Source organism: Salmo trutta, chromosome 7, assembly GCF_901001165.1.
Source record: "Salmo trutta chromosome 7, fSalTru1.1, whole genome shotgun sequence".
In the NCBI taxonomy this organism is placed as follows: domain Eukaryota; kingdom Metazoa; phylum Chordata; class Actinopteri; order Salmoniformes; family Salmonidae; genus Salmo; species Salmo trutta.
The window spans coordinates 34,193,943-34,217,791 of record NC_042963.1 but is presented as its reverse complement, the minus strand read 5'-3'; the positions used below and the strand labels follow the sequence as shown (position 1 = coordinate 34,217,791).

The window sequence follows — 23,849 nt, the reverse complement described above, 5'->3', positions numbered from 1 at the left end:
ACGCTTCCAGACAAACTAAACACCTTCTTTGCCCGCTTTGAGGATAATACAGTGCCACCGTCGCATCCCATTAACAAGGACTGCACCCCCCTCCTTCTCCGTGGCTGACATGAGTAAAACATTTAAACATGTTAACCCTCGCAAGGCTGCTGGCCCAGACAGCATCCTTAGCCGCGTCCTCAAAGCATGCGCAGACCAGCTGGCTGGTGTGGTTACGGACATATTCAATCGCTCCCTATCCCAGTCTGCTGTCCCCACATGCTTCAAGATGGCTACCATTGATCCTGTACCCAAGAAGGCAAAGGTAACTGAGCTAAATGACCACCACCCTGTAGCATTCACTTCTGTCATCATGAAGTGCTTTGAGAGACTAGTCAAGGATCATATCACCTCCACCTTACCGGCCACCCTAGACCCACTTTTCATACCGCCCTAACAGGTCCACAGATGACGCAATTGCCATCACACTGCCCTATCCCATCTGGACAAAAGGAATACCCATGTAAGAATGCTGTTCATTGACTACAGCTCAGCATTCAACACCATAGTACCCTCCAAGCTCATCATCAAGCTGGAGGCCCTGCCCGGTTTCAACCCCGCCCTGTGCAATTGGGTCCTGGACTTTGACGGGTCGCCCCCAGGTGGTGAAGGTAGGAAACAACACCTCCACTTCGCTGACCCTCATATGAACGTCTCCAACTCAATCATCAAGTTTGCGGACAACACAACAGTAGTGGGCTTGATTACCAAGAACGACAAGACAGCCTACGGGGAGGAGGTGAGAGCACTCGGAGTGTGGTGTCAGGAAAACAACCTCTCACTCAAAGTCAACAAAATAAAGGAGATGATGGTGGACTTCAGGATACAGCAGAGGGAGCACCGCCCTATCCACATCAAAGGGACAGCAGTGGAGAAGGTGGAAATTTCCTCGGCGTACACATCACAGAAACAAATTTGGCTTGTCACCCAAAACCCTGACAAACTTTTACAGATGCACAATTAAGAGCATCCTGTCAGACTGTATCACAGCCTGGTACGGCAACTGCACCGCCCTCAACCCCATCTATATCCACAGTAAAACGAGTCATATATCGACATAACCTGAAAGGCCGCTCAGCAAGGAAGAAGCCACTGCTCGAAAACCGCCATAAAAAAAGCCAGACTACGGTTTGCAACTGCACATGGGGACAAAGATCGTACTTTTGAAGAAATGTCCTCTGGTCTGATGAAACAAAAATAGAACTGTTTGACCATAATGACCATCGTCAGGAAAAAGGGAGATGCACTGCAGTACTTAATGCAGCTGGTGGCCACACCAGATACTGACTGTTACTTTTGATTTTGACCCCCCCTCCTTTGTTCAGGGACAAATTATTCAATTTCTGTTAGTCACATGTCTGTGGAACTTGTTCAGTTTATGTCTCAGTTGTTTAATCTTATGTTCATACAAATATTTACACGTTAAGTTTGCTGAAAATAAAACGCAGCTGACAGTGAGAGGACGTTTCTTTTTTTAATAGCAGTGCACTATTATTCCACAATGTAGAAAATAGTAAAACTAAAGAAAAACCCTTGAATGAGTAGGTGTCCAAACTTTTGACTGGTACTATATAAACTCAGCAAAAAAAGAAACGTCCTCTCACTGTCAACTGTGTTTATTTTCAGCAAACTTAACATGTGTAAATATTTGTATGAACATAACAAGATTCAACAACTGAAAAGTACTGCAGTTTATCTCCTCCTCATGGACTGCACCAGATTTGCACCAGAAAACTTTAGTGTCTTAAGTTTTCATAAATGTGACCTTAATTGCCTACCGTCTGTAAGCTGTTTGTGTCCACAGGTGTATGTTCATTAATTGTTTATGGTTCATTGAACAAGCATGGGAAACGGTGTTTAAACCCTTTACAATGAAGATCTGTGAAGTTATTTGGATTTTTACAAATGATCTTTTAAAGACAGGGTCCTGAAAAAGGGACATTCTTTTGTTGCTGAGCTTATATATACACTTTTAGATGGCTACTTTTCTTTCCATTTATAATCTAATGCTAAATTGCAGGTTTTGCAGAATATATTGTTGTCTGCAAAGAGCGTCCCAGCAGCGTATTTGCATGCTCTTTTTTTCAAGCGATATTCTGATTTAGAATTGTATATATTTTCTGGTTGGATTCATAGTCTCTCCACTTTAACTGTCCTAATTGCCACATTTTTAAAACCTCCTATGATTAGGGATTAAGTCTGTTGGAGAGGATCAGCTTGAGCAAATTGAGGTGTAGAACCACTGATTTACAAATAGTATTTCCTGCCAAATATTAGTCCATGTGCAATTAAGATTCGTAAGCTACGCCTGCCCTGGTTTAGGCGATCCCCCTACAAAACCCTCCAGACATTGAATGATTGATTGGAGACAGCTTGTGTCAATTAAAGAGCATTTCCTAGGATTTTCCGCCTGCAGCAAATCCAGTGGATAATGCTGGCAATACCGGTCAAAGAGAAAACCCACAAAAAACTACCAAAACACCTAGCCTATAGGCTATAACCTGTCCTGTGCTTGAGGTAGTAAATTGCCGTCAACACAAATCTAGGATCAGATTATCTAACCCCCAATCCTTTCTTTCACAATAACATGGATGAAAAATATCACACACACACCTGTGTCTCATCCTGCACCACGCGATACTGTTCCTTCCAGACAGTGATCTTAGACACCTCATCCTTCCTTAGGGCTCTCTCCTTCTTCAGCTCTGGGCTCCAGAAAGTCTTGATGGAGTTCATGGAGGAACTCAGCTTGCTTTCCTTCACCTCCACCTCACGACGCAGAAACTCGTTCTCACGCAGAACCTGAGGGACCAGCGGTCTGTCAGTCAAACATACAGTTCCATACACACACTACAAATACAACATTTTCACACATGCCTTAGAATAGCAGAACACTCAACATCAAAGTCAAACTGGATCTTCTGCTCAAAGTAGGGTACATCTCAAATGAGTTATTACTAACTTTCCTTATGGCATCACAGCATTGAGCTTTCCTTGTCCATTGTCATTCTACAGACAGACTAACGTTACCAACTGTGGCTACTGACCTCTTTGAGTTGGGCCTGCAGGTCCAGTATGGTGTTGTCCCGGGACTGTCTCAGGGAGTGAGGGACCGTGGAGGCCATGTGGTGATCCCCAAAAGCCAGAGCGTCGCCTGCCATCATTCCCCCAGGGAGCACAGCGTTGGCCTGGGCAGATGTGGCGATGTTGGGGGTGCTAGCTGCCACCCCTCCACCCACTCCTGCGCTTGCTCTTGACCCGTAGGTCACCCTCTGTCGACCCATTGTGGTCATCTCTCGACCACTCTTGTTAACGTGGTCGGACATGGCAACCTCGTTGTCGCTCAGGTACATGGGTCCGGAGGTGGCATAGGCAGCATTGAGGGACTGGATGTTCTCCATGGAGAGGGTCTTACCCCCCGCTCCGCCTGGACCCCCTCCACTGCCCCCCGTGCTGTTGGTGCGACGGTGGCCCATCCGTGGGGAACGGGGGAGATGAGGGGAGCGACCCGAACCCTGGGTGCTCCCCCCATCTCTCCCTCCTCCGCTATGGTTGGCATCCGCTCTGCCCACGGAGCGGGAGCTGCCGTACATTTTCACTGAAGCAGAGAAGTGAACGTATGGATGGTGGAAATGAAGAGGTGCAGTGTCTGAAATGTGAGGATGTAGCTTTGCCTAGTGTGTGTGTGTGTGTGTATGAGATTTTGACAGAAGATCTGTGAGTTTGTGCTGACGTGTCTCTCTGTTCCGGCTTCAACTGGAGTAAGTGAGCGCTTGATTCATGTGAAATCGTTGAGCTCTCTTCACGCTCACTCACTCTCAGAAGGGACTGGGTGACAGCTGTTCTTGGAGCGAGAGAACAGCCATTCAGAGAGTCCACACACAGGAAACTGATCTGGAAGAAGGAACAGAGTTTAAACGGGATCATCAGCAGCTAGAGATTGCCTGACTAGAAAATCTCTCCTGACATGGGCATGTTTTCAATACAGACTCCTTTTGTCGTACAATATTCCATAGAATGCATCCAGACCTTATGAAAGTAGCACAATATACCCTTAATCTTGTAATAAATCAAATCTAGTGATACTGAACATAACTGGACATTTCTGCCATCCATTGTGACAGTGTGGGAGGATAATCAACCTTCCAATTCATGGCAATGCATTTCTTAGCCGCTATAAATGCTAGGTTACATAGTTTATTCTGATAACAGTCTCAAGTATCAACATTTCCAAGCAAACCAAAACAGAGAGAAGGGAGAATCTGAAGACCTGCTGAGATAAAAGAAAATACTCTTTGCCAGAATTCACCAAGCCTTCACAAGAGTATAACATATGCAAATATGTCCCCTTCTGTGTTTTACACCTCCAGCAGTGGAATTACATTTCTGAGTGCATGATATTCAGTTTCACTGGCATATAGTACGTTCTATGGATGGTCTTAAACTGCAGTAATTTATGTCTGAGATTACATGAACATGACTGGGCATTCAAACGTATAAGTATCCATTCATCATCATCAATAGTGTCTACCAGGTCTTCCTCACATGTTTGTTTGACATGTTTTGTGTCATCGGGAAAAGCCTCTATCAACCCAGTTTGGAAATCAACTTTCGAGGTTTGTCAGACTGCCTTAAAATAGTTTCAATCTTTGAAGCTCCTGGCTTGTCCAGTGTTTTCTGCACAGAGAGAATAAAGTGTAATCTCAGCGCCGTCACAGACTGGTCTTCCCTGGTTGCTTGACCCTGCTGACCCTTCTCAGATGAGGAATGTCAAAGAATGACCTTGGTGTACATTTATACATTATATTATCCAAGAATAGAATCAATGGTACAATAATTGAAATGACCATTATTCCTAGGTCCCAAACTGAAGCCTACCCATCAACTCAAGATGTAACTTTGTATCCATTCATTGATTGCTATATTATACTGCAAAATTCGTAGACTTGTCTTTCCTGGCTGTCTGGCTTTGCTTGGACATCTGTCACCATCTGATCCTGCTAATAAATGATGAGCATAGTGTTATGTACTGACTGTGCACCATGACAGTGAAGCCTGTAGAGCTGTTTATACCGTGTCAGTGTGAAAAGTAGGGAATTAGCTAAGGAACCTGGCAGATCAATAACTTTACATTGCTATACTGACTAATAAAAACTCACAATGCGCTGTCAAAAAACAGAATATCAGGCTACAAAACATTTCCATACACGCAACAACTGTTAGATACTGCTACCTGACTGATAGCTAGAGGCTAGAGCTGAACTGGCTGTGGTAGAGTTAGTTCATTCACTTCAGACAGAAATTCAGTCGATAAGGGATGAAACATTAACTAACGCTACACGTCAGTTAAACTACTAGCTCAGCACTGGGAATAAATACTTTTTTTTGTTAAGTCAAACAGCAGTTACCTTGCCAGCTTCATCAGTCAAAGAGTAGCCAGTTTCTGCTTTGCTTGCTTTGACAACTCAGAGAAAAAGCAATAGATAGGGGCGCATGTGCGTTATGCTATGTATCACGTCATCTGGCTAATGTAGGGAGGAGCGCCCCTTTTCAGTTGTATCAAATGACAGAGTTGTGGCCCCAAAAATGCTACAGAATTTGAAAAAAAACAAAAAACACTATCTATATGCATAATACATTTCACCACGGACAATTTCGATTGCAGACTCCTCATAAACGTAAGCATAGCTAGTTGGCAGGCTAGTTACAGCTAGCAGCAAAAGCTAAGTTAATATGGCTGTGTTATCAAGCGTTACAATGTAACGTTTTACCGCAATATCATTTTTTGTTGTAAAGTAGCATCTCTTTTGCAGCACTATAATGAGCAAGGAAGCGTGCTACATTGTTTATTGCTCGCTAGGTGGATCGCTACATTAACTGTTGGATACACCGACCTAAAGGGTTGGCCATTTAAACCTTGGGAATAAAAGAAATGGGCGCAAGATATGTAGCTGGTCCGAGGCGAGGGTAATAATACAATTGTCAACTTAGATGGCAAGACGTCTAAATTATTTAGAAAATGGACAACATCTAAAATGTTTTCTTCGTTGGAAATACAGACAAGGGGCTCAGGAGCCACCGAAAATCTGCCTCTCATATGTATCCCTTTCTCCTCCTCCATTGCTTTAGGGCTGAACATTATTTAGGGAGTTTTCCTTCATTAAAAGTAAGTCGCTCTCCCGTAAAAAATTAACACAAATGCCGTAATCGACAAAAGCTCATATCCCGATGAATACAAATTAATAAATACAAGGAATCGGATATGGTCAAGTAGAATCCGTTTTTTGTTGATTAGCAATGAAAACAGTGATTATGAAAATTACTTTTAGAGTGAAGTAACGTACTTTGCTGTAGCTATGTCCGATGGGGTCAAGTCAGTTCTCTGTATCCTGCGTCAAATGGAAAACGGCTCCATATACGGACATTTTCCCTTATTTCTTCTGCATACCTCTATCCGATTTTACCATATTTTTGCCAACACAACCATCGGCTTTCTTCTTCAGCAGCGTCTCGTCAGCTACACTAAACAAGTATTTCCGGATCACGGAATTTCGGATATTTTCTAAATAAAAGTTCCCCATGTAATCGTACAAAAGTGTCTATAGCCTGTATTTATTATTCATGATATATGAAAAAAAAAAATCTGAACATTAACAATGATTCATATTTGTTCATGTTTAAGTGACATTTGCATTAAATGTGGGTTTTAAAACATGTTCCGAGGTCAAATAAATGCCCCCTCTGCAAGTAACTGTATATGAAATACATATTGGCTTATAGAGAAAAAAATATTCGAGGTGCAGCAGTAAAAGTATTGTAGGGAATACTCAGTAGGGTCTGTAGAATGTATATGGTGTCATTTTATGGGGCTCTGAATAACAAAGCGTGTTGCTGGCATTTTACTCCGCCTATTACATTGGCCACAATGCGCATCCCTGTATATGGAATACATATTGGCTTATAGAACGTGCCTTTACACATTTAAAATCAGCCCACGGCCAGCCACATGTGCCAAATGCATCAGGTTAAAGTATGATAATCACTGCAAAACCTAAAATATCCATATGATTACAGGGTAAAGTGAATGGTGGCCTCATCTGCAGTACCAGGATCACCCTTGAAGGTCAGTGTGACCTGGAGGTGAACATTCTCTGCTTCCCCAAGTCCTATAGAGTTGTTGAATGTACCATTGAAAGTGTTTAATAGGAACAATATGGAGATGTATTTGCAGCGCTGCTGGAAAATAGACATAGAACAAGCCAGGGCAAGAGATCTTGACTTCTGTGTCATACAAGCATGCAAAAGTAATTTAATGCAACAGGATTGTGAACTCTGTAAAAAATGTATGTGGTAAAGATGATAGGTATAGAGTTAGCATGTTCACTGAGTGTTGAAAACATTACATAGACTACATTCACCAGGCGAATTCTTTCCATGACAGATTGACCGGGTGAATCCTTTCCATGACAGACTGACCAGGTGAATCCAGGTGAAAGCTATGATCCCTTATTGATGTCACTTGTTCAATCCACTTCAGTCAGTGTAGATGATGGGGAGGAGACAGGTTAAAGAAGGATTTTTAAGCCTTGAAACAATTGAGACATTAATTGTATATCTGTGCCATTCAGAGGGTGAATGGGCAAGACAAAATATATAGTGCCTTTGAACGGGGTATGGTAGTAGGATGCCAACTGCAATGCTGCTGGGTTTTTCACGTTCAACAGTTTCCCGTGTGTCCACCACCCAAAGGACATCCCGCTAGCTTGACCCAACTGTGGGAAGCATTGGAGTCAACATGGGCCAGCATCCCTGTGGAACACCTTGTAGAGTCCATGCCTTGACGAATTGAGGCGGTTCTGAAGGCAAAAGGGGGGTGGGGGAGTTGAACAGACATTCTAAAAGTGAACCATGCAGTTGGACACACTTTAAAAAACTTTCTCCCTGTAATACCAATTTGGTCTGACCTTTTGGCAGGAAATGTACAGACGTTTTCAGCATTATACAAGTCAAATCCAAGGCAGAATAAGAAAAGTATAGCAATTAGTGAGGTAACGTTCAAAAACACAAGGGTGTTATTTCTTGTTGATACAGAACATAGAATTGACAAGTGTATTGTCAAATTGCACTCTGCATAAAGCTGGCCAGAGAGACATATGTGAGAAAATCACATTTTCCAATCCCTAAAGGTAATGCATACTGCCCGCAACCCGAGAAAAGGAAAAAAGCACCAAGGCATCTCCGTAGGTCTTTTCATATTCCTCCAGCTATACATTCTAAATCATTCGGTCTTAATAAAAAGACAGGGATGAACAATGATCCAGTATTTATTGTGTTGTGAGCCACATTCGGTCAATAGATTGAAATCTCAGCAGGATTTCCTGAATGATATCAAAATAACAATATGTAGATTTGAAAACAGAGCAGCAAACTGTTGGTTCAACTCCTCCTTGCAGTCTTTGTTACATCCCAGGATAGTGAAAACTACCTTCAAGCATCTTGACCCACAATCCATGACAGAATGTTCAGATATTAAAGATAACTTTGCTGCTCTCTTGTCTGTAGTTCAGAGGCCTGGATGCATCTCTAAGCACTGTGAGTTTGAGCAAGTTTTGATAGAGATAAACATGACCATTCCATCATTGGCATAATGTTTTTATATATCAATTACTCCCCTGGTTACAAGATTTGGGCATTAAAACAGTGGCCAGTGCTATGCATACTCATAGCAGTGAAACTTGCAAAAACAGCATCTCACACAATGAGTATTACTTCAGCTCAATTTTTCAGGTTTGACTAAATACAGACACATCATCGCTTGATATTCTAGTTAGGCAATTAATCACTAAATGGGGTGCACCCACAAAATGCAGTCAATGTGATGGTGTATTGATTAGACAGACTGTTTGGACCACCACACCAGATATTCTTGTTATTTTTGTAGCACCATCCAGTACAATGGAAATCCCAGTTGTTGGCAACAAGAAACAGATGTACAGATTAAGCTCTGTAATATCTCACTCAGGCACAAAATCTACAAGGGGGTATTTCTGGTCAGAACTGGATTTTGATACTTAAGATACAGGCAGATGACTTACACATTTCTGTTGGCATGAATAGGGAAGGAGTTGGCACAAGTGCAGAAGGGGTTATATATTTCTATGAAGTAGTTAATGAGCCTCAGATGCAAACAAATTGCAATGATGTACAGTTCAACCACATGATTAAGAATCAGAGATTTATGTCATTTCACAGTATGAATAATTTTCTAATCACACAGTGGATATAAGGTGGCTCATTTACATGTTTCTTGGTACTACATCAGCATTTTCTGAATGCCATAAGATATTACTTATTGCTGACCAAAGGAAACCGTCTCCTTACTTCAAAAAGGCAATTTCCCAGTTTGAAGCATTGAATTCAGCGACATTTTCACAATCCATGGTTCAAGAACAACTTCATTACAGTGGTGTAAAGGACATAGTTGAACATTTTGTTCAGGAAATTCTACCTGCAAATTTCTTGGCAAGTGCTCTACATTCACAGTCTGGACATTTCCAGTAAGTGTGATGCCCAGGCAGTGTATGGCCAGACTACCAAACAACTGATCGTAGAACCCAGGGACATTTCTGCAGAACGCGTAGGCCAATACCTTGTTGGTTTAAATCAACAGAGCAGAGCATGTAATATATCTACGAATTCAAAAGGCACTCAACATTCAAGCTTTTATGTAACCCATGCTCTACAGACTTTGCTTGTAAAAATAGACAGGGATAGGATCAAATTACCTAGAAGCTTTACTCTCCTTTGCATATTTAGCAAACATACATATACTATTTCTAGTAGTCACATTTTCAGACGAATACCCATTTGTCAAAACTGACCAGTTTTGACACGTAAACTGCACTGAGACGTCAAAGTTGCCAGTTGGCTATAGATTAGAATTACTCAACAAATTGCTGCACAAAGACACATTTTGTCTCGTTGCATATGACCGGATAAGTAGAGGTTCTCCACTTTGGTCTGAAAGAAGTCATTCTGTCACGTCCTGACCAGTGAAAAGGGTCATTTGCCATAGTAGAATGGTCAGGGCGTGGCAGGGGGGTTGTTTTGTATGTTTTGGGGTTTGTTGGTTTCCAGGGGAATGTGTTCTAGTTTTCATTTTCTATGTTTCGTTTTCCAGGTTTGGCCGAGTATGGTTTCCAATCAGAGGCAGGTGTCTTTCATGGTCTCTGATTGGAAGCCATACTTAGGCAGCCTGTTTTCCTTTGGGTTTTGTGTGTGGTTGTATTTCGTATAGTCGTTGTCCTTACGGAACTGTTTGGCATTTGTTTATTTTGTTTAAGTGTTCTCTCATAATAAAAGATGAGCACTCAACACGCTGCACCTTGGTCCAATCCTTTCGACGCATGTGACACATTCACTTACTGTATGCACTGTCAAATGTAAAGAATGTGATTCCTCTCAATTGGTGGCGTTTTGAGAATATAATAATACCTGTGAATTTAAAAGCACATTGGATAATGTGGTTGTGCTCAAAATAGTATAACATTGAGTGTTAAAATAATGGACTCCTTAAAGCAGTATGAGAAGGAACTGGAGGGCATTCTGCACTCACTACAGAAATATCTGGCGCTACAGTATTTGGCTTGACATGGAAAGGTTGTGGACATTGTTCTGAAATATTAATTTTGTCATTGTGGGAATTTCAAAGCTCAGGTAGATGGAAGTAGTTGTGGTCCCTATATGTTTGTTCACTAAAGCAGTCCAGTCACAACAACATGAGATGTATTTTGTATGAATTATCAGAAGGAAGATTATTGCGTTAATGTTATACAAGAATGTGTATATCAGATTCATTGAGTATGATGGTGAACGCCATGAAAGTATAGTGAATGTCATGAAGGAATGCTTCCATGTACACTGTCAAAAGGAGATCAATCTGCAATGATTTGATTAAGTGGTGTAACATGCAAATGTACTATGGTTCTCGGATTGTTTGGTGCATTACAGGAGCTGATACGCTGAACCCTGATGTTGCATGTAAGGACATCCAGGACATACATAGCAGGCGGTGTCTGAGGAAGGTGCGAAAATTGTCCAAAGACTCCTGCCACCCCAGCCACTGTTCTCTCTGCTATCATCTGGCAGGCAGTACCGGAGCATTTGTTCTCGGACCAACAGGCTCCAAGACAGCTTCTATCGCCAAGCACTGAGACTTTTGAACAGCTAAGCAATGGCTGCCCACGCTCATCCACGGTCTATCTGCACTGACTTTATGCCACTCATGGGTCTTTACCCACACACTCACACACGCCAACACTGACTCTACTGCACACACACACACTCAAACACTCACACACTCACTGACACCAACATACACACACACACCCGCTACTTATGCTGCTGCTATATTGATTATTTTGACTATTTATCCTGCTATCATTCACTTTCTCTTTGCCCCTGTCTACATGTACATAGTGTATCTACCTTAACCACTCCAGTATCCCTGCATATTGCACATTTGGCACTGGCACGGACCCTGTATATAGCTTCATGCCTCATGTTTTTCTTATTTCTTGTGTGTTTAAAACAAATCTACTTCATACTATTTGATATTGAACACTGAATTGTTGGGAAAGAGCTAGCAAGTAAGCGTTTCACTGTACTTGTGCATGTGACAAAACTCAAAACTAATTTGAAACTTCTGAGTAACTGTTGATGATCAATGTGATATTTGTTATGAATAAAGTATGCTTTTTTGGGCAAAGTGAACTTGCATCTCTCTTGCCTTTTTGAATAAACATATTGTATGTTGTATCCACCAGAAGTGTCCACCAGAAAGAAGATTATGAGATATTTGTCTTTTACATTATAGGGTATTTTGGTAGAACAATATATGCATCATATGACACAGTGCTATATTTGAACCATATAGTGTTCAGGCACCACATTTGAAGCTGTTTGACCAGAGTAAAAGTCCATCAAAACTCCCTATAACTTAGCTTTTTGTTCGAACTCACCCTACTGAGTATTTTCCACCCCACTTTATCTGAGACAGGTATTAGACAGCCCAAAACAGTGTATTGCATTGGGGGCTAAAGAGGGGGAGGAGTAAAAAGACAGCAACAATCTGTACGACACAGTTTCCCTCCAAAACGAAACATATTTGGTTAAAAGAGACCCTACTCAAATCAAATCAAATCAAATGTATTTATATAGCCCTTCGTATATCAGCTGAAATCTCAAAGTGCTGTACAGAAACCCAGCCTAAAACCCCAAACAGCAAGCAATGCATGTGAAAGAGGCACGGTGGCAAGGAAAAACTCCCTAGGAAAAACTCCCTAGAAAGGCCAAAAACCTAGGAAGAAACCTAGAGAGGAACCAGGCTATGAGGGGTGGCCAGTCCTCTTCTGGCTGTGCCGGGTGGATATTATAACAGAACATGGTCAAGATGTTAAAATGTTCATAAATGACCAGCATGGTCAAATAATAATAATCATTGTAGTTGTCGAGGGTGCAACAAGCACGTCCGGTGAACAGGTCAGGGTTCCGTAGCCGCAGGCAGAACAGTTGAAACTGGAGCAGCAGCATGGCCAGGTGGACTGGGGACAGCAAGGAGTCATCATGCCAGGTAGTCCCGAGGCATGGTCCTAGGGCTCAGGTCCTCCGAGAGAAAGAAAGAAAGAGAGAAAGAGAGAATTAGAGAGAGCATATTTAAATTCACAAATAATAATAATCATTGTAGTTGTCGAGGGTGCAACAAGCACGTCCGGTGAACAGGTCAGGGTTCCGTAGCCGCAGGCAGAACAGTTGAAACTGGAGCAGCAGCATGGCCAGGTGGACTGGGGACAGCAAGGAGTCATCATGCCAGGTAGTCCCGAGGCATGGTCCTAGGGCTCAGGTCCTCCGAGAGAAAGAAAGAAAGAGAGAAAGAGAGAATTAGAGAGAGCATATTTAAATTCACACAGGACACCGGATAAGACAAGAGAATACTCCAGATGAAACAGACTGACCCTAGCCCCCCGGCACATAAACTACTGCAGCATAAATACTGGAGGCTGAGACAGGAGGGATCAGAAGACACTGTGGCCCCATCCGATGATACCCCGGACAGGGCCAAACAGGCAGGATATAACCCACTTTGCCAAAGCACAGCCCCCACACCACTAGAGGGATGTCTACAACCACCAACTTACCGTCCGAAGACAAGGCCGAGTATAGCCCACAAAAATCTCCGCCATGGCACAACCCAAGGGGGGGGCGCCAACCCAGACAGGAAGACCACGTCAGTGACTCAATCCACTCAAGTGACGCACCCCTCCCATGGACGGCATGGAAGAACACCAGTAAGTCAGTGACTCAGCCCCTGTAATAGGGTTAGAGGCAGAGAATCCCAGTGGAAAGAGGGGAACCGGCAAGGCAGAGACAGCAAGGGCGGTTCGTTGCTCCAGCCTTTCCGTTCACCTTCACACTCCTGGGCCAGACTACACTTAATCATAGGACCTACTGAAGAGATAAGTCTTCAGTAAAGACTTAAAGGTTGAGACTGAGTCTGCGTCTCTCACATGGGTAGGCAGACTATTCCATAAAAATGGAGGTCTATAGGAGAAAGCCCTACCTCCAGCCGTTTGCTTAGAAATTCTAGGGACAATTAGGAGGCCTGCGTCTTGTGACCGTAGCGTACGTGTTGGTATGTACGGCAGGACCAAATCGGAAAGATAGGTAGGAGCAAGCCCATGTAATGCTTTGTAGGTTAGCAGTAAAACCTTGAAATCAGCCCTTGCCTTAACAGGAAGCCAGGGTAGGGAGGCTAGCACTGGAGTAATATGATCAAATTTTTTGGTTCTAGTCAGGATTCTAGCAGCCGTATTTAGCACTAACTGAAGTTTGTTTAGTGCTTTATCCGGGTAGCCGGAAAGTAGAGCATTGCAGTAGTCCAGCCTAGAAGTAACAAAAGCATGGATAAATTTTTCTGCGTCATTTTTGGACAGAAAGTTTCTGATTTTTGCAATGTTACATAGATGGAAAAAAGCTGTCCTTGAAACAGTCTTGATATGTTCTTCAAAAGAGAGATCAGGGTCCAGAGTAACACCGAGGTCCTTCACAGTTTTATTTGAGACGACTGTACAACCATCCAGATTAATTGTCAGATTGAACAGAAGATCTCTTTGTTTCTTGGGACCTAGAACAAGCATCTCTGTTTTGTCTGAGTTTAAAAGTAGAAAGTTTGCAGCCATCCACTTCCTTATGTCTGAAACACAGGCTTCTAGCGAGGGCAATTTTGGAGCTTCACCATGTTTCATTGAAATGTACAGCTGTGTGTCGTCCGCATAGCAGTGAAATTTAACATTATGTTTTCGAATGACATCCCCAAGAGGTAAAATATATAGTGAAAACAATAGTGGTCCTAAAACGGAACCTTGAGGAACACCGAAATTTACAATTGATTTGTCAGAGGACAAACCATTCACAGAGACAAACTGATATCTTTCCAACAGATAAGATCTAAACCAGGCCTGAACTTGTCCATGTAGACCAATTTGGGTTTCCAATCTCTCCAAAAGAATGTGGTGATCGATGGTATCAAAAGCGGCACTAAGATCTAGGAGCACGAGGACAGATGCAGAGCCTCGGTCTGACGTCATTAAAAGGTCATTTACCACCTTCACAAGTGCAGTCTCAGTGCTATGATGGGGTCTAAAACCAGACTGAAGCGTTTCGTATACATTATTTGTCTTCAGGAAGGCAGTGAGTTGCTGTGCAACAGCTTTTTCTAAAATTTTTGAGAGGAATGGAAGATTCGATATAGGCCGATAGTTTTTTATAATTTCTGGGTCAAGATTCGGCTTTTTCAAGAGAGGCTTTATTACTGCCACTTTTAGTGAGCTTGGTACACATCCGGTGGATAGAGAACCGTTTATTATGTTCAACATAGGAGGGCCAAGCACAGGAAGCAGCTCTTTCAGTAGTTTAGTTGGAATAGGGTCCAGTATGCAGCTTGAGGGTTTGGAGGCCATGATTATTTTCATCATTGTGTCAAGAGATATAGTACTAAAACACTTTAGTATCTCCCTTGAGCCAAGGTCCTGGCAGAGTTGTGCAGACTCAGGACAATGGAGCTTTGGAGGAATACCCAGATTTAAAGAGGAGTCCGTAATTTGCTTTCTAATGATCATGATCTTTTCCTCAAAGAAGTTCATAAATGTATTACTGCTGAAGTGAAAGCCATCCTCCATTTGCGAATGCTGCTTTTTAGTTAGCTTTGCGACAGTATCAAAAAGAAATTTCGGATTGTTCTTATTTTCCTCAATTAAGTTGGAAAAATAGGATGATCAAGCAGCAGTGAGGGCTCTTCGATACTGCACGGTACTGTCTTTCCAAGCTAGTCGGAAGACTTCCAGTTTGGTGTGGCGCCATTTCCGTTCCAATTTTCTGGAAGCTTGCTTCAGAGCTCTGAGTCTTTTCCACCTCACTTTAGCTGAGACGGGTTGTAAACTTGTTCCTTTACAGTCCAATATGTATTCCATATACAGTGAACTGCATTGGCAGCTATGTTCTGTTGCATGGGAAGACCTCAATAGTCACAAACTCTGAACGACCAAATAATTAGTATCTATTAGCAAAAGATAGTAAAGACAACTGCTGGGCACAGCACATAGCGTTAAGGTTTCACAGAACTAGAATAAGACACATGAGGCTTTAAGCCACTAGAGGGTGCTACTAGAATAAGACACATGAGGCTTTAAGCCACTAGAGGGTGCTACTAGAATAAGACACATGAGGCTTTAAGCCACTAGAGGGTGCTACTAGAATAAGACACATTAATTAACTTCAGGATTGGTGCACCTGGGCTGGAATAATACATTATGGCCTTTCTCTTGCATTTCAAAGATGATGGTACAAAAAAATACAAAAAAACAGTTGTTTTTTTTCTTTATATTATCTTTTACCAGATCTAATGTGTTATTCTCCTACATTCCTTTCACATTTCCACAAACTTCAAAGTGTTTCCTTTCAAATGGTACCAAGAATGTGCATATCCTTGTGTCAGGGCCTGAGCTACAGTCAGTTAGATTTGGGTATGTCATTTTAGGCGAATATTGAAAAAAAGGGGCCGATTATATAATCATCCAGGAATACATCTCAAGCAAACAGGAAATACATTAAAACTGTGAACGGATCTGTAAGAACCAATAAACACTTTTAAGCATAGCACCAGTTATATAAATAACATAGCCATTTCACACGGGACCTCAGCCACCCATGCCATGGCATGTTCATCCCGACACCATCTAGAAGGCGGAGACAGCACAGGTGCATCAAAGATTGGACCAAGAGACTGAAAAATAGCTTCTATCTCCAGGCCATCAGACTATTAAATAGTCACCACTAGCCAGTCTCCTCCCAGTACCCTGCCCTGAACTTTATTCACTGTTACTAGCCAGCTACCGCCTGGTATTCTACCCTGCACCTTAGAGTCTACTGCCTTATGTACATAGTCATTGAACACTGGAGACTTTAATGTTTACATACTGTTTTATCCACTTCATATGTACAGTATATACTGTATTCTAGTCAAGGTTCATCCTATATAAATACTGCAGTACATACCTTGTCTATTCATACACTGCCCATAATGTCTATACACACCATCATCTACATATATATTTATAGTCTGGACTCCGACATTGCTCGCTACACCCGCGGCAACATCTGCAAAATATGTCTACATGACCAATACATTTAGATTTGTTTAAATGTGACATTTGGATTTAAACATTTGATTTTAAATCTTCTCCACATTATAATATTCTTTATCTTATAGTAAGTAGTAATTCTCATTAGTTTCATAATTTCTTACATTATGCGCTGACTATGCAAAGATACAAAAAAAATATTGATTGCAAATAAAATACAATGTTATTTGTCACATGCGCCAAATACAACAGGTACCTTACTGTGAAATGCTTACTTACAAGCCCTTAACCAAAAACACAGTTCAAGAAATAGAAATAAGAAAATATTTAAATCAAATCAAATTTTTTTAGTCACATGCAGTTAAGAAAAATACAGATAAAGATAAAAGTAACATGTAATTAAAGAGCAGCAGTAAAACAACAATAACGAGGCTATATACAGGGGGTACCGGTACCGAGTCAATATGTGGGGGTACAGGTCAGTCGAGGTAATTTGTACATGGAGGTAGGGGTAAAGTGACTATGTACAGATAATAAACAGCGAGTAGGAGCAGTGTAAAAACAAAAGGGCTGCCGAGGGAAGGGGGGGTGTCAATGTAAATAGTCTGGGTGGCCATTTGATTAATTGTTCAGCAGTCTTATGGCTTGGGGGTAGAAGCTGTTAAGAAGCCTTTTGGACCTAGACTTGGCGCTCCGGTACCGTTTTCCATGTGGTAGCAGAGAGAGCAGTCTATGACTTGGATGACTGGAGTCTTTGACAATTTTTTGGGCCTTCCTCTGACACCACCTAGTATACAGGTCCTGGATGGCAGGAAGCTTGGCCCCAGTGTGATGTACCCAGTGATGTATTATACACATAGCGTTTAATCGCAGACTTTTATTTTGAAGGCAAAATCGTTCAACTGGAAGTCTTAAAGGAAAGTTTCACCAATGTTGAATGTTAAATTGTTTTTGTGCATCTCTGAGTGACGTTCTGTCGATTCCCTGGGTCATTTGATGTTTTCATGTGTATCTGAGTTGTCTAGCACATTTTTCCTATTTGTCTGCCTCTTTAGTCCAGGGTGCATTGCATCAAATATGTATATAATTTAACCGCGGTGCAGTTGTCAGATATATTACAAAAAGGAGATAGGAATCCATTGAATTAAGAACGTCTAACGCCCCACCAAGCAGACTGTCGACCAATCGCGTTCAGGTTGTCCTGCTGTGTCACACGGTTGCTAAATGAATCGTCACGAAATCCCGTCGAAATTACGTAATATCACGATTCCAAAGCTATACAATACTACAAATAGCAAGTTAATTATATCACATCTCGGAAAAGATTTGGAATATTGTACTTTTTTGACGAAATTCGTGCTAATCTGGGTTTTTGAGCTAGCACTCAATAGACTCCCATTCACTCCTTGAGAAAGAGCGCTCATTGTCTCAGAATTGCCCAGAATGCACCGCGCAGCCCATGACGTAAAATTATACATTTTTCAATCTCCTTCAAAAGTATATCTGCCGTTGCGAATGTTAAACTGTAGTCTGACTGAGTCACATTAATCTGCAGGGCCCAGTTTCAGAAAGCAGGTATAACAAACTAAGTTTAAACCTGAACTCTGGGTTGACTAACTCTGAGCTGTCAAACTCTGAGTTTTGAGTTTCAGAACAGGTGATAACAATTAGTTTAATCAACTCTGAGTTAAGTTAACCCTGAGTAAAGCGGAGTATGACCACTGGTGGGGACAAGATGGCGGAGTCAGTGGTCGCATTAAACTGAGCTCCTGAACTTTAAATTTAATTCAAGCCCTAATTTGAGTTTGACGACGAACACAGTTAAAATTACGTTTTTTTGCTATCTTTTTGGTATTTATTTTATTATTTTGATGGTTTAACCGAACACCACTTTGTTATACTTCAAGCAAATTCAGCCAAGACTAGCTAGCTAGTAACATTAGCTGAGATGGAATCTAGCAAAAATGTAGAGGGAGCTGTCATAACCGAGGTAGATACTGCCAACTATATGGAAGATTCTGACACTCCCCAAGAAGTAACGGTACCGAGGTCGGATGAATTCGTCTTCGGTACTGGTGTCCAAATAACCTCTTCGAAACCCCCCTACATGAAGAGACTACGAGAAAATGACGCCGGGCAGACTCAACCACCACAGCCTTTCACAAATGAAGCCAACTTCGAGGCCATCCAGGGTTTAAACAATACATTTGACGAACAAGCTATTTGGCTGAATGGCTTTGATGAGAGGATTCATAAAAATACCCTCTCGATTGCAAACGTTTCCAGAACTACAGAGTTTAATGCATCAGGCATTATTATCAGGAATATTACCACTGATGTGAAACTGTTGAAAAGTAAAGTTGACGCCCTGACAAAAGAGAACGAGGAGCTACGCTGAGCCAGTGCTGGACAGGACCGATACAAGCGCCGATGGGGGCTAGGATCTGAACGGGCTACCTGTAACTGATGGAGAGAATATCAGAGGGATTGTGATTGACATATGCCCCTGCTACCCTGAACATCGCTGTAGATCTTGTACACCGTCTCGGAGATAAGAGAAAGGAGATGAACAGACAGACAGGTCATCATGATGTTTGCGTTGAGGAACATGATAGACGAGGTGTGGAGAGCTGCCAAACTTGCGCGGATCTGCAGGGAGAAAGGCATTTGCGTTTGCAGAGGATTTGAGCAAGCGCTACAGGGATGGCCGTGCCAAGCTGTGGCACAAGTCGATGAGGCAAGACGCAGGGGGGAAAGCCTTCTTTCGGGAGGGGTTTGCTGTCATTGACGGCCGCAGGGTGGAGCTACGTGACTGACTGATTTATGCTTTATGAGTTGGCCTGCTTATACAGTAGTAGGCTAATGAAGCCATATACCGTTTCAACTGGTGAGTTTATTCATGCAATAGTTTATCTGAACGTCGCATATAGGTGATATTGCATTGGGCCGTACTGTTCGTAGTGGCGAGTTTTGAATGTGAACATTAACCAACGTAAGCACACAGATTTTTGTTTCTGGCTTACTAAGTTAGTTTTTATTAATTGTTTTTAAGATCGTTATTAAGTAAATCGCAATAAAACATTTGTGGCTTGATTAGCTTTCAGAGATTTATTTTAAGTTTGAGTTCAATTTAAGTAATAAACTATTAATATAACGTGTTATTACACGGTCTATCCATTTATTTTCCTTTTTATGGTGGTTACTGTTTGTCAAGTACAGGTTTGAAGGGTTTTTGCTACCTTAATATTATTCAGGGTCCCTGTTTATTCTAGACTCTTTATCTCGTATACTCTAATCCAACATTTATCTTTCCTTTTGATCCTTGAACATCAGGGGTTTACATAAGTTAAAACGCAAGGCAATTTTTAGTATTTGTAAAGATTCAATAAAGTCCAATTGTCTTTTATTTCAAGAGAGACATTCCTCAGATGTTGAATTTTGGACTTCACAATGGGGTGACCAGATCATTTTTAGCCATGTCTCGTCTCATCCTGCTGGTGTGGCAATACTTTTCAGATGGTTTCCAGGTACGGTTTTAGAAAGCAGGTGTGATGAGGGTCACTGGATATCTATTGTTGTTGAATATAAAGGCTCATGTTACATAAATGTAAATGTTCATGGTTATAACATACGGTCAAAAAAAATCTAACATCTTGGTTGAGTTGATAATTGAGTTGAAAAACAAATATTCTACAGAAAACATTGTTGGAGGTAATTATAATGTTGCTCCTGATGACTGGATGGGTAGGTATCCCACCAGACATTTCTGCTCATTTAGCGTTCATAGAATGCAACTTTTTAAAGCAATTTTCTTGGTTCAACTCTACAAATAGGGACAGACAATTAAAATCTAGAATTGATTATTGGTTGGTATCTTCCAATCTTATGAATCTTGTCAGTGAATGTAGTATTTCCTCAGCTCCTCTGACAGACCATAGTACCATTATTCTTTCCTTTTTGTTTTGATAATGATGAGATTTTCTAAAGCATACTGGAAATGTAACTCTTCTATTAAAGAATGAGTCATTTTGTTTACAGTCTAAAGCTCTAATCAGAGAGACCTTTCTGTCACGACTTCCGCCGAAGTTGGTCCCTCTTCTTGTTCGGGCAGCGTTCGGCAGTCGACATCACCGACCTTCTAACCATCGCTGATCCACTTTTCATTTTCCATTGGTTTTGTCTTGTCTTCATCACACCTGGTTCCAATTCCATCAATTACATGTTGTGTATTTAACCCTCTGTTCCCCCCTTGTCCGTAATTGTTTGTTGTAGTGCTTGTGCACGGTATGCTGGTATTTACCGGGTTTTGTTTGACCCATTTATTGTATTGTTCTGTTGACGGTGGTTTATGGGTATTAAACACAACCGTTGTAAATCAGTTTCCGCTCTCCTGCGCCTGACTTCTCTGCCGCCAGTAGCATCGCATTACACTTTCTCGATTCTGCTCTTTGTTCTGCGAGCTCAGAAAATATTCTCCAAGCAGATGGATATTATTGTTGATTGTAACAGGCTCAGTAATAAACTTGAGGCGGCAGGTAGCCTAGTTGTTAGAGCGTTGGACTTGTAACCGCAAGTTTGAAACATCGAATCACCAAGCTGACAAGATAAAAATCTGTCATTCTGCCCCTGAACAAGGCACTTAACCATTGAAAATAAGAATTTGTTCTTAACTGACTTGCCTAGTTAAATAAAGGTAAAATAAAAATGTAAATGAAGATGAAAAAGCAGAGCTTGCTAAATGCCGATGTGATTTGGACGACATATACAACGATAAGGCACAGGGTGCCTTTGTCCGTTCAAAGGCCAAATGGATTGAAAAAGGTGGGGGGGAAAAAACATTACTTTAATTTGGAGAAGAGTAGGCAGACTACGAATAGGTAATTTACATAAATTAATGTAATACTATCTGATGATCTTGAAGTGATTTAATTAGAAAATCAATCTCATCTTTCAGAAGGTGACTTGAATTCCTTTTTTGATTTAGTTATTAACTCTGTTAACCCTATAGAAGAAAGGTTTAAGAAACTGTGATTCTGATAGATATTACTGCGTTGGACCAAGCCATTAAACAAACGCCTATAGGTAAATCTGAACCGGATGGCCTGACTCCTGAGTTCTATTGACATTTTTGGCCTGATATTAGAGTTATTGCTTTCGGTCTACAAAGAGGGTATTGCTAATGCTATCTTACTTCCTTCTTTGAGATGGGGACGAATAGTTCTTATAGTCAAACCAAATAAGGACTCTCTTTACCTGGACAATAGGAGACCAATCACGTTGTTGGCTACTAACTATAAGTTACTAGCCCATGTCTATGCCAATAGGCTGAAAAAAAGGCCTTGATATAATCAGTGAAACTCAATCAGCCTTCATTAAAGGTGCATGAGGAGATAAAAAGCCGTCATCAATTGAACGCAGATAACATGATTCATCATGGCAACAGGAGAAAAAAGGGCTCAAACCTCCTCTCCAGTGGAGTTAGAAATATTAATGAATGCGTATGCAGAATATGACTATATATTAAAGAAAAAAAGCAATGCAGCGGCAAAAGAACGTGAGCTGGCGTGGCAGAAAATTGCTGACCAAGTCAATGCGTCAGTATTAATTGAAAAAAAAAAGGTATCTTGAGAGTTACACTTATTCAACATTTATATAATGTGTGTATTTTAATATTTATGCAGGTGCAACCCAACAGGCACAAAACGTACTTGGCAGCAACTGAAGATTAAATCTAAAAATATACTTCAAACAGATAAGGTATAATTTCATTACAAGCAATTGTGATGTTTAGCCTACCCTACCTAATTATACAGCATTCAGTGGTTACATTCAACATGTCATTTATTTAAGTAGTTAGCAAAAACATATATACTTTTCAGTCTCCAAATTTGTGCTTACTGGACATGTTCAAATTTGACCTCCATTATAGCCAATAGAAAAAGGTTGAGGGCTGAAAAACAGGTGAGGGTCCACCTCCACCACGATTCACAGAGGCTGAAGAGAGAGCCCTCAAAACAGTGGGCGACTTATTGCTGAAGGCATCTCTGGAGGAAGCTCATCTGACCCAACCACACACAAGGGCCTAAATAAGAGGTTAGTTATTCAAATTAATTATATATGTACATTCATCCTTTTGCCAGTGTTACCTCAGTGATGCCCACCATCCATCATAGACACAACTTAGCACACTGATTTTCTTGTAGCGGTACAATTCTTTATTGACTGCTGTTACTTTTTCAGATTCTTAGTTGTCCTTCAGACATCATCGATTTTAAGATGACTCAAAGTTCTATATTTGAAAAATTGTGATGCACACTGTTGTAAAATTCAAATTAGGTGGGTCACTTTTCTGGGTAAAGTTATAATTGAACTGTCTAATCTTCATCTTCTACCAGTTACTGATGGTGTAATCTGTCTGGTGGAGCCTTCTGCCATAACAGACCTCCATGCAGTTGTATGTACTCTTAATACTCCACAGAGTTTTCATAATGGGTTGGAGTAGAACACCAAAATTGTTAATTTTCAATACAGGAGGATGATGAAGACACCTTGTTAGCTGCCACAGAGAGGGAAGATACAGAGAGGCCGATTGAGGTTTACACTTTAAAAATAACATCTAACAGTTGATGATAGTGTTGTACCATAATATAACTTGCACCTTCCTTTTCTCTAACAGAGCAATGCTGGAAATTACAATGAGGAAGAGGGCCATCCACCTCCACAGCACAACTTACCTCAGTAAGATGTTGTTCAGCATTGGCCCATGACTTACAATGAAAGTAAATAGACCTGGCACTGTGAAATTCAATGTCATTTTTTGTGTTCCTATAGCTCCCTTTGAAACAGCTGTACAAGGTGTACTTAGAGAAACAAAATGAAAAATGTAATTTCGAAATTGACCACAAGGCTGCAGATGCAAAAGATAAAAATAGAACATCAGTTAAATGGATGGAACATCACTTAAAGGTGGGTGAGGTGCCCACACATGGATGATTTTACTTGTTTGAACAGCATAAAACAATATTAACTACTGTACTGCATTTGTACTTGCAGGAAATAAAGAAGACTTCATAAAAAGAAAGGCATATTGTCTTTATTTGACACTGGGGAGGT

The 23,849-nt window shown here is 41.2% G+C and overlaps 1 protein-coding gene across 2 annotated transcripts in view; it reads right to left on the bottom strand.

Annotated features, from left to right (window-relative positions):
* Positions 1-6,600, bottom strand: part of LOC115197282 (ELKS/Rab6-interacting/CAST family member 1) — a 35,955-nt gene extending 29,355 nt beyond the window's left edge. Inside the window, exons 1-3 of one of the 2 annotated variants that reach the window (XM_029758665.1) lie at positions 6,384-6,600; positions 3,087-3,933; positions 2,653-2,841 (exon numbers count right to left, since the gene is read on the bottom strand). In XM_029758665.1, coding sequence (XP_029614525.1) covers positions 2,653-2,841; positions 3,087-3,632 — 735 coding nt within the window. In that variant the 5' untranslated portion in view covers positions 3,633-3,933; positions 6,384-6,600. Of the gene's footprint in view, positions 1-2,652; positions 2,842-3,086; positions 3,934-6,383 lie in introns of those variants that run through there. The other variant, XM_029758666.1, reaches the window with a different exon arrangement.
* Positions 6,601-23,849: the final 17,249 nt, after the last annotated feature.